Source organism: Acinonyx jubatus, chromosome C2 (assembly GCF_027475565.1).
Source record: "Acinonyx jubatus isolate Ajub_Pintada_27869175 chromosome C2, VMU_Ajub_asm_v1.0, whole genome shotgun sequence".
Classification (NCBI taxonomy): domain Eukaryota; kingdom Metazoa; phylum Chordata; class Mammalia; order Carnivora; family Felidae; genus Acinonyx; species Acinonyx jubatus.
In genome coordinates this window covers 6,466,182-6,477,055 of record NC_069384.1, presented here as the reverse complement: position 1 = coordinate 6,477,055, position 10,874 = coordinate 6,466,182, and the positions used below count along the sequence as shown (strand labels likewise).

The 10,874-nt window shown below is 44.3% G+C and overlaps 1 protein-coding gene across 3 annotated transcripts; it reads right to left on the bottom strand.

Moving 5' to 3' along the window:
• Positions 1–477: 477 nt before the first annotated feature.
• On the bottom strand, positions 478–10,850 carry PSMG1 (proteasome assembly chaperone 1). Of its 3 annotated transcripts, XM_027041601.2 has the most exons (7): positions 10,673–10,849; positions 9,367–9,473; positions 7,978–8,129; positions 6,138–6,200; positions 3,196–3,394; positions 2,184–2,320; positions 478–684 (listed from the first exon to the last, which is right to left on the bottom strand). In XM_027041601.2, the coding sequence occupies exons 1-7, from the start codon at positions 10,804–10,806 to the stop codon at positions 610–612; spliced, it is 867 nt and encodes a 288-aa protein (XP_026897402.1). In that variant the 5' UTR covers positions 10,807–10,849; the 3' UTR covers positions 478–609. The 3 variants fall into 3 exon arrangements, with proteins under 3 accessions (XP_026897402.1, XP_026897403.1, XP_026897404.1); XM_027041602.2 differs by lacking the exon at positions 6,138–6,200 and having other exon boundaries at positions 10,673–10,850; XM_027041603.2 differs by lacking the exon at positions 9,367–9,473 and having other exon boundaries at positions 10,673–10,796.
• Between the last annotated feature and the right edge of the window lie 24 nt (positions 10,851–10,874).

Below are 10,874 nucleotides of genomic sequence, written 5' to 3'. Positions count from 1 at the left end.
TACATCGTGGCTCAGCTACATGGAGCTCAGGACTCCCCCAACATCCTAACGACGGCAGTCCCCATGGTGCTGGGGCCACGGCACAGTGGGAGCTGTACCAGGCCCGGAAAAGTCTGCGCAGAGGCCACCGTCAGGTGGTACTGAAAAGTGAGGAAATGCTCATTTCTTTTTGTTTCATTTTGAGCAAATATAGAACCTTGTTACCCTGTCAATTTTTACCCATACACGCAAAAAAAAAAAAAACCCATAAAATACAACTTTTCACATACTAAGAATCACCAATCAACTTTCAAATATCACACAGAATTTTTGCACTAAAGTAACTATACCTATGTATTAATAAAACCTGTTAGCTGTGGCTTTTTAAAAATCTATATTACTGTAAAATATTCAAATAAAAAACAACACTCCCACCTAGTGGATACAAGAAAACATCTGGCTTATATCACCAAAGAAAGGAACTAAAACTACAATGAATTAAAATAAGTTTATTCTGTTTTAACACCCTCAAAAGACCCCCTTGGAAAAAAAGGAACCAACAAAACGGGACACGCAGCTCCCTTTAAAGGAACGGGTGGGTAATAACACTGTACAAAACCACCTCTGGAATCATGTGTAAATGTTACTCTGAATCTCATTTGTTGTCATCAACTTCTTCAGTATCTCTGTGCTCTGGGGAATATTCTGGAAGAAGAGAAAAAAGTTGTTAATACGGGGAGATGGAGAACTCGGTTACAAGGAACCCACCCACTCCAACCCCACAGGCTCAGGACATCAACGGAGCACCTGACCGCGACAGCGCATCTCCGTGTTCCCGCAGAGGAAACATCTAAGCATGTCCTCCCCCTGCCCCAAACCCGCTGGGGGTGCCACACGGCCTCCACACACACCGGTCCGGCCTCTCTCCCACGGGAGCTCTCTCACCCCTGCGCCCCCAATTCCAACTCTGCCCCACCCTCCTCAAAGGTGCCCCGAGCCTGCCCCCTTCTGCACTCCCAGCCACCCCCTGCACACCCCTCTGCACGCACCTCTGCACACGCCCCCCTGCACACGCCACTACCCACGGGGATCCATCCATCTCTCAGATCCAACCAAAGTGCCAGCCTCACCCCAAACGAGCCTCATCCCCTCCTCCTCTCCCGCCCTCCTTCCCCCTCCCCTGCCCTGACTGGCATCACAGTCGCCTGTGCCACTGCCCCCTCCGCCACCTGCGGGCCAAGGCTGGGCACGACAGCAGGGACAGACCAGCCACGGCCCGCACTCACCAGGCAGTGGGAAGAGCCTATGTGTTGACTACAGACACGAACCATTAGTATGTGCTCTGGAAGTGGTGCTCATGACTCCCAGTAATTTGAAATCATGCTTGGATTACATTCGGTTTCCGGTTTTATTCCTAATAATTCAACAAACGACCGGGCATCCTCCTACATGCCAGGTACATGACGGTGGGGGGGGGGGGGGGTACCAAAATGGAGAAACGCGGTCCATTCCCACGGAGCTGACCACCTAGCAAGCAAACTAATTTAAGAGCTAACCCCAACAGAACGTGCCCAAAAAGGTGTCTTAACGCCAATGGCCATTCTAGAATAAAACAGGACTTGCACTGTGAACACTGTTGCAGTCTCTTCCCTGTAAGAGAGAAGTTCTTCACCAGGGTCCCTGCACTTTCAGCAAGCCCCTCGGGGACAGGAGGGGGGCGGGGTCCTCAACTACCAGCAACCACAGGCAAACTTGTGCACACGTCCCAGCGCGAACCTTCCTGGGGAAAGAGCCCACGACACACGCACCGAGAGCAGCCAGCCCCACGCAAAATTAAGTGAATCAACGTTGATAATCTGATCCCTGCTGTGCTCACGACTGCCTTCTTAAACATTACAACCTTCCAAATGAGTTAGTTACAGAAACTTCCTGAACAGTGAAACCATCTTTCTACATAGCCGCCTGGGATTTATATCCATACACTGCAAGGATCTACCATGAGAAAGTGGGAAAACAGTTCTCGAGTTACAGGAGCACATCTAAAAGAGGGTGACGGGCCCACTCAACGTGCCGGACTAGAAAGCTTTATTCTGAGAAAAAAGGATCTCTAAGTGTTGCTTGGGTTTTGCACTGGTACCAGAAATTCACACCTGTTACTAAGTTCGTGGCAACTCAGCTATTAAGTCAGTGAGTGAAAACCTTACCTTAACCAAACCTTTCAAGCTTCTGGAAGAAAGGACAGGCTTAAAAGCTCCAACTGTAATGAGGTCTAACTTCATCACGTCAGTATAGCACAAGTACAGAATCGCAGGGATTTTCCACACTTGGCAGTAACTCAGAACTATGAGTCATACAAGGGAAAAAACCATTGAAGTCTTCTACTATGTGATTTTTGAACTAAACATCTCTATACAAAAAAGGCTACTACTTTTAAAAACAGTTGTCTCTGTTGCCTCCCTTAATCAAAGTGTTTACTGCCATATTAAACCCCTTACAATGCATATGTTCTTTCAAAGCTAATTTATCTTCCTAAGTAATTTCTTGCGTTTATAAACAGTTTATTTTGCATTTCCTGAAAACAGAGACGCATCTTAAGTAACTTCAAGATTAAAATTTTGCTGCATATAATAAATTAAAAGTAAATAATACATAGTGCACAATGTAAAATACTTAGCCACTTATTCTAGTAAACCTAACATTTAACAGGGGGAAAAAACTCTTACTTATTAACAAATAGCAATCATATAACATATCAGCTACTGAAAAGTAACTGACAATCTCATTTTGACACGATGCTAGGGTATAATTAACAACAGGAGTAAAAAATAAAATATTGACAATACTACTACGATTCAGTTTCTGGAGACTTCTATGTCGACAATTAAAACATACTTTACCAACTTTTCGTGCACCAACAATTTACATCTAACACTGGCCTGCATGATGAGTTATCACGGACCAAAAAGACACAGAGCAACTCTGAGGCCTGGCAGTTAATTAAGAACTCTGAGCTGCTCTCGCGTGGGAACTGTGTGTCTGGAAAATGTTAAAACTCACATCGAACACAACCTACTAGCAACAGCAGACATTAAAGACAAACAGCAGAACACTGGTATCAGTCATCATCAAAAACTACTTTAAAAAGACCTCCAACGGTCAAATAACCAATTCAACAATAATAAGCTGTAACGTAAATATTACAAATTTTAATACCACCTGCGGCAGGAAGATCATGCACAATATTTGGTTGTTCTAGCAGTGAACAGCACGGAGGCTCTTTGAAATTCTCTGTTTTTAGGGCTTTCAGGAAAGGAGAATGGAGGCTGCTGGTAGATTCTGCGGTTTTATAGTCAGTAACATGTCGACACGTGAGCACAGTCACTTGCATGTTCTTCCTTGGACAAGAGCCAAAGACCTAGCAAAAGTGACCCCAAGTTAAAAGACATCTCTAATTTTGTTGCGGAATAGAAACATGCCTCTAACTGTTTACCCAACACCATTCACCGTGCCTTGCGAGGTGGAGGCGTCCACTGAAATACACAGTACGTGCTTTGCTGACCCCTCACCTGGGCGTGATCTCGGTTCTGTCACGGTCTAGCTTGGTGATTTTCTACGTCACTGTCCTCATCTGTGAACTAAGAACGACAGTACTGCCCACCCACCTGAGGGAACTGCAACCTGTAGTAAATGGAAGTCAGGAACACACCGGCCAGAGCAGCTGCGGGGATAACCAGGACTGGCACGGAGAGTGGACCTGCCACTTGACTATGAGATCTCGACTAAGAGAGGTTATTTCTAAACACGACTTTACTTGCAAGCTACCTTCAGAATAGGAGTCTATCAGCAAAAGGAAGCGATCCCCTTTCTCTAATCCATGTACTGATGTGTTCTAGAACACTTTCTAATGAAGACGTTTCTAAGCTGCAAGTTGTATGCATAATAGTGCTGTATCAGTGCAAATGATTAAGTTCACTATTTCGGTTGTAGGCAAGTTTCAATCACTCTAGACCTTTATTTCCTCCCAAGTTTGTATTTCATGAATTTCCAAGGACCCTTCCAGCCTTTAAAATCTATGGTGATGTAAACCCAAAAAAAGCAGCTATTTTTTAAAGAAAAAAAAGGAGACTTTAGGCCACTTTGGAAAATATTTTATGAAAAGAGAATGGCTTTTCAAACAATAACAACAGAACTAAAGATTCTATGTGTCATAAAGGATTTGTAAGCCTAATTTCATCATATCACAGATCTGTAAACAAACAAAAAATAGTTAACACAATATACATCTGTCAGCAGGTACATCCCATTTAAGATACATTACTGGGGTGCATGGGTGGCTCAGTTGGTTGAGCACCTGACTTCGGCACGGTCATGATTTCATGGTTCATGAGTTCGAGGCCCACATTGGGCTCTGTGCTGACAGCTCAGAGGCTGGAATCTGCTTCAGATTCGGTGTCTCTCTCTGCCCCTCCCCTGCTTGCACGGTCTCTCTCAAAAATAAATTTAAAATTTTTTTAATTAAAAAAAAAGAAAAACAACATTACTCACAAGGCCTAATTTATCATCCTCCCTGTAATACCTATAGTCTGAATTCACACTTGAGCACTCTGTTAGACTATGTGTGATTATTAGGATTTTGTGGCTGACATGAACCAAACAGTAGGGGGACCCAAAGAGTGTCCCGCAGGAAAAAAAAAAAAATACTGATTAAAAAGGTTTTTAAGTCTGGAAGAGAAAAGGTGCTCTGCAGTACAAAAATAATAAAATATTTTTGACGTAACAGTCATCCTACTTAAATCAAAAAACACGAATTAACACAGCAGTTTCCTGCCCTTCTGAGATCTGAGGAAAGCTAGGGACTCTCTCCCTAGAAAAACAAATATTGGTACAAAACACAAAATCACATACAGGATCATGGGAAGGGTCAAAGACCTTCTTAAATAATTCCTCATTTAATAAAATGTATTTAATAACTTTTAATAAATGTTTCTAAGTATGCCAAACTGGTCTGAAACAGGCATACACCAAATTTCTTATTTCTAATGAATTTAATTTTAACAGCTATACAAAAATATATCTGAGATTTAAGCTGAAATGTTACTAAGATATATATGAGACCTACTTCCTTTAAAAATAATATGCAACTGGGGGCACCTGGGTGGCTCAGTTGGTTAAACATCTGACTCTTGGTTTCGGCTCAGGTCACAATCTCAGTTTGCGGGTTTGAGCCCTGCATTGGGCTCTGCGCTGACAATGCACAGCCTGGTTGGGATTCTCTCTCTCTGCCCGCTCCTCTCTTCTCTCTCTTTCAAAAATAAATTAATTGTTTAAAAATAATAATAATATGCAACTACCAGAATCATGATTATTCTCTAAAACTCCTAAATTCTTTACTGAAAAATGATTTTCTTTTTTAATTCTTTTTAACATTTATTTATTTTTGAGAGACAGAGCATGAACGGGGAGGAGCAGAGAGTGAAGGAGGCACAGAATCCCAAGCAGGCTCTAAGCTCTGAGCTGTCAGCACAGCGCCCGACGCGGGGCTCGAATCCACGAACCATGAGATCATGACCTGAGCCGAAGTCCGACGCTTAAACGACCGAGCCACCCAGGTGCCCCTGAAAAATGTTTTATTGGGCACATACTATGTGCACAATTTTCCCACAAAATGAAGCCTCAATTAATGTGTCCCAATGCTAAGAAAAACGGATGTAATATCTTGGAATTTGGAGCAAGCAGCAGCTGGGTGCCAACCCCCTAAATCCAGCTCACACCCATTTCCTGCCTCCCAACTCGGGGCATCTCCAGCCAACACCGTCAGCACTGCTGTTTTCTGCCCCTGGCCATGACCCGGTTCCGTTTCTTGTCAGTGGCCTGTTTCTCTTTCGAAGGTCACAATACGGTGGATGGGAAGAATCACAAGATGCTTTAGGCTTCTATGACCCACAATCTTCAGCACATTGCTGATTACATTTGTTAAATGAGTGTTTATTCTTCGAATTTTGTAATAGATTGCTACAATGTCTTTTAGAAAAAAAACAACAACAACAAAGACTTCTCCTGTTCCAGTACTTAGCTATGTAGGTTCAAGCGTCAAGATACAGAACGCCTAAGAAACGTCACTCGGTGTGACCACAGGCCAGCCTTCATTTCTCTCTTACCTTGTCCAGCCACTGATACTGCTGGTCTTCAGCAACATAGCAGCTGCACTGACAGAGCAAGACCTGGAAAATCACATTCCAAGTATTCTGTCAGGTCAAACGACTTGTACACACACCTCAAACTATCATCATTTACATTACCATTTGAATCCTAATATAACCTTTAGACAACACGTGTCTTTCTGCACTGCTATTAGCTTACTCATTTATCTTTAAAATTTAAGAATCAAGCCACTACTGGCACTTAACACGAGAATAAGGTACACAGCGACAGAGTGACCGCAAGAGCTCGCACCGGAGACCCTGAAGATACTACCAGTAAATGCTACCAGCATCTTCTTTACAGCACAGGCATTATCAGTCCTGTTGCCCTTCTGGGGGGTCACACATCAAGAAGACCGAATGCAAAATAAACGTAAACACTATAAAATGTAAGCATTACACAAACACTAGGAGCTATCAGAGTGAATGATAGCCTGACAGCACCTCAGCCCAAATGGCATTCTAGAATGGTTCCGGTGCCTGTGAAGATGGTATTATTTTAGAAACCAAGTTCCAAACCATATGGTCAAAATGAAGTAATCTGTAACGACCCCATGCCATAAAATGATGGATTCTTGATTATTAATACTCATGGAATGATATTATCCACTGAACTCAACAACATCCATTAAAATATTGCCAGAAATGCTGACACTTAATTACCCAAGGGAAGCACGGCGGGGGGGGGGGAAACGGTGCCTGGTGATAGGGGAAAAGACAAAGACTGGATACATAATGAACTACACACGCAGGTTCTGCATAATCAAGAGAGAGCTGAGTGATAAATGGTACGACCAGACGAAGGGACAGAAATTTCTCCTACCTGACCTTCACAACCCATTCTAAAGTGAAATATTTCCAACTAAAGATCAAATCGAAAACATGCTTAGTTTCGTTATTTCCTATAAATGCTGGATGTGTATAAAAATCCTCACATAAACTTAAATAGCTTTGGATTACATGTTAAAAAAAAACACAGTTAAGTATTACAAAATCAAACTTTACATTTTAAAAGGCTAACATGTGGAACCCTTACCTTTTGAAAGAAGCCACATTCTAATATTTTAGAATTAGTGACTTCTTCCATTGTTTGGGACCCCTGCCCTGGCCCTTGTTCAAGTGTTCAGCAGCTGTGGAACGGGACTCAGTCAGACAAGCAGGTGGGGACACACGTCACCTGCCTGGCCACCTCATCTGCCTGACTCATCTCTCAAACTGCCCACTGGGCCGTGTCCTCTGAATGGACCCAAGATTAGGATTCAAATGCACAGGACACGAGGAAATTCCTTAGCATCAGCTCCAGAATGACTTTTCGGACTTAACAAATCAGGACAAATCAGGACAGGGGAGAAGCTCGATGTCCAGAGAATTGTGCTGAGAACGCATACAGCTTCCATTTGTTCAGCAAACGTTAATGGAGCTTCCAGCATGAACCAGGCATTTGCTGAACACTGGGTACACAGCAACAAAGGACAACCCCCTGCTTTCTCAGAGTGAACACGGTTTTGCACACTTAAGAGTTGCACGCTGAGAGAATTTTGTGAATGAGCGCAAGGTCTGAATGTCTACTGTTTATGGTTTTTTCCTACCAAAGCGATCTCCGAATTTCCTAGGAACTTTATCAACACACTGTATATATCCTGTTGCTATTCACGTAAACAAGAGTGCTTACTAGCACTGCCTACAGGCAGAATTCCTCAGCCCAACAGGAGAGGTAAAGGAACACGGACTTCAAACGGACACCACATGAACAATGCTAAACAACTACTTCTGAAGCATACGAGCAATCCCCACATACCGAGGGATTCGATTTTAGATGATAAAACACACAAAAGGCATCCGTCGGGGAAAGATGTACGGTGTCCGTTGTTCTACACCATTCATTCCAGAGTTTGGCACAACCGACTTCTTCCCAGACTCCTGAATTCATAACAAATGATGACAAAAATGCTGTGAAAAACAATTCACATTGAGTTAGTGCTTGGTTCTGCAAGCTGCATTTTCTACAGTAAAGAACAGTTCCAAGTTACCCTAGAATTCTAGAGCTACAAGAGCCATTAAGACCACTGACCTTACACCACCCTTTTGCAGGAAAGGAAACTGAGGCCTCAGGAAGTTAAAGGCTACTGCCCCCAAATACAGATTAGAGGCAGGAACTGAGGACACAGGTTTACTGTCGGACTTTACCTCACAGTCACAATGTACCACTTGCGGAAAAATTCCAGGCCAGGAGCATTTTACGTCAATGAGTCCGTAGTTATATACCATGTACCTAACGATGTCCTCCAAGCACTGGGGCTACCTTACAGGGCAAGGGGTCTACTTCACTGGAGACCCCGAAGGCTCTCCCCCAGCCTGTGAACTGGCTAAAACTACACAGGTTTGTGCACGTGCACGTGTACATTGTTCTGGACGAACTCTGCTCTGTGCTAACATTAACCTATCAGATGCAGGCATCCATGAACAGGCCTTCAAACTTGAGGGCTCAAAAACGTTAGCAACAGAACGCTCAGAATTGTGAGCGATCATAGTTACTTTTAGGGTTCTCATCGTGCTATCAAGAGCACGATTTGTATTAATTCAAACACCATGAAGAACCACTGGTACAAGGGGGCCACGTACACATGCCACCTCTGTCCCTCCAAGTCGGCCCCACACAGACCCAGGAGTCTAAAGAAATCTGGATACCTCAACACACTATAAACCCAGTTCCCAGAATTTACAACCTCCTGGAGCTAAGAACACTTCTTTTTTTCATTATTATTTTTTTAATACTTAAAACAATTTTTTTTAAATATTTATTTATTTTTGAGACAGAGAGAGACAGAGCATGAACAGGGGAAGGTCAGAGAGAGAGGGAGACACAGAATCTGAAGCAGGCTCCAGGCTCCGAGCTGTCAGCACAGAGCCCGACTCGGGGCTCGAACTCACAAGACCATGAGATCATGACCTGAGCCATAAGGGAAGCTCAACCGACTGAGCCACCCAGGAGCCCCAAGAACACTTCCTTTAAGTCTTATTGGTGTCACATGAGGAGGCATAGACTTTACTCAGATACAAAGTTACTCTGCTATGACTTTTTCTAAAAAAGTAACAGACATTTGAAATCTTTTATGATGGAAAGCAATAAGTAACTTTGGATTTTGCTCTTTCAACAAAAGGTTCAGTCTAACATATTTCCACTCACCTACTGCATTATTTCCTATAGCAATTATGAACTTGGAGCAAGGATATTTTTCCAGCAGAGAAACTTCCAAAGATGTTTTTGTTTGTCTTCGAAAGAGCCGCACCTCCCTAACACAAGAAACAAAAAACAAAACTAAAACAACTTCAATACACTTAGCACCATATAAGGAGAAAAAGGGTACTATAAATACGTCTAATAATAGGTAACATGCAAACTCTAATCTCATAAAGAATATAATTACAATTGAAAGGAAACAACAGGTTGGAGCAACAATAACTAACAGATAAAACCACCTGATGCAAAACTCACGGAGAACTCCACAATGAAGATCAGGCTATCCACCTGACCCACTGACCAATCAATCAATCTTAGCATCCCTAAAAGTGGGACGACTGGGTCACAGTCGGCAACAAGAAACACCAAGCACCACTGCGGAAGCATTCTTGCCAGCAAAATATTGAACTTGCACCTGACCACGCCTCTAAAAGGAACATCCATTTACAGGAAAGGCAGGTAATGGACACACACGTTAGATCAGACAAATCCAGAGTGTGGGACACCCTACAGGACACGTCTCTCAGCACGGGTGAGAAGGGGCTGCTCTAAATGATGGGCATCTCAAGAGACAGAAAAGTCCAAAGGTAATGTGTGGACCTTGTCAGGATTTTGATTTACACAAACACACTGTGAACATCATGTTTGAGATTACTGAATAAATCTGATCATGCACGGACTATTAAATGGTAACAGGAATTATTAATTTTGTTAGGGGTTATAACAGCATATGCAAGAAAGTGCCTATATCGTTTGAGGTGCATTCTGAAAAATGTCGAGGTGAAAGGCTATGGTCACTCGGGGTGGCGGGAGATAAATGCGGCAAAATCTTCATTAACTGCTGAATTTACATGACTGGGTAGGGATGAAGGGTCACTTTACTACTTTCTCCAACCTATGTGTGTTTGGAAATAATTGTGTTTTTAAAGAGACAGATCATCCACCTGCTGCCGATACCGATGCTAACGAAGAGTGGGGCGGAGGATAAAGAGGCTTTTGAGAGAGCTGTCTTAAGTCCACGAACCAAACACGCGACGACCGCGGGGCCCAGCGACGGCACCGCAGCCCGGGAACACGTCACGAGTGCCCCCAAGTCCACGCAGAGGGAGGGCCCAGCGAGGCCGCGGTCTGGCTCTGCCGGCCGCGCCGAGGCCCCCCGCTGAACCCCGGGCAGGTTGTGCCGGGCGAGCCCCAGGCAGAGCGGGGCTGCGGACCGGCCGCAAGCCCCAGGGTCCTGCGCCCAGGACCTCACCTCTTCCGCGCCAGCTGCCGCCGCACCTCCCTGTCCTCGGCCGTCTCCCTCCTCTCGTCCTCCTCTTCCTCCTGGTCTTCCGTCCCGGCTCGGCACGGCGCCTTCACCACCTCTCCGAAGAACGTGGCCGCCATACCCACCCCGCCACCTTCCCAGGCTAACCGCGGCGCGCCGGCTCAGCGCATGCGCCCCGCGCCGCCAC

Coding starts and splice junctions, on each gene's coding strand:
- PSMG1 (XM_027041601.2), bottom strand. CDS start 10,806: ATGGCGGCCACGTTCTTCGGAGAGGTGGTGAAGGCGCCGTGCCGAGCC. Junction 8,130..9,366: donor TATAGGAAATAATGCAGTAG/GTGAGTGGAAAT, acceptor TGTTTTTCACAG/CATTTTTGTCATCATTTGTT. Junction 2,321..3,195: donor GCATGATCTTCCTGCCGCAG/GTGGTATTAAAA, acceptor TATGACTCATAG/TTCTGAGTTACTGCCAAGTG.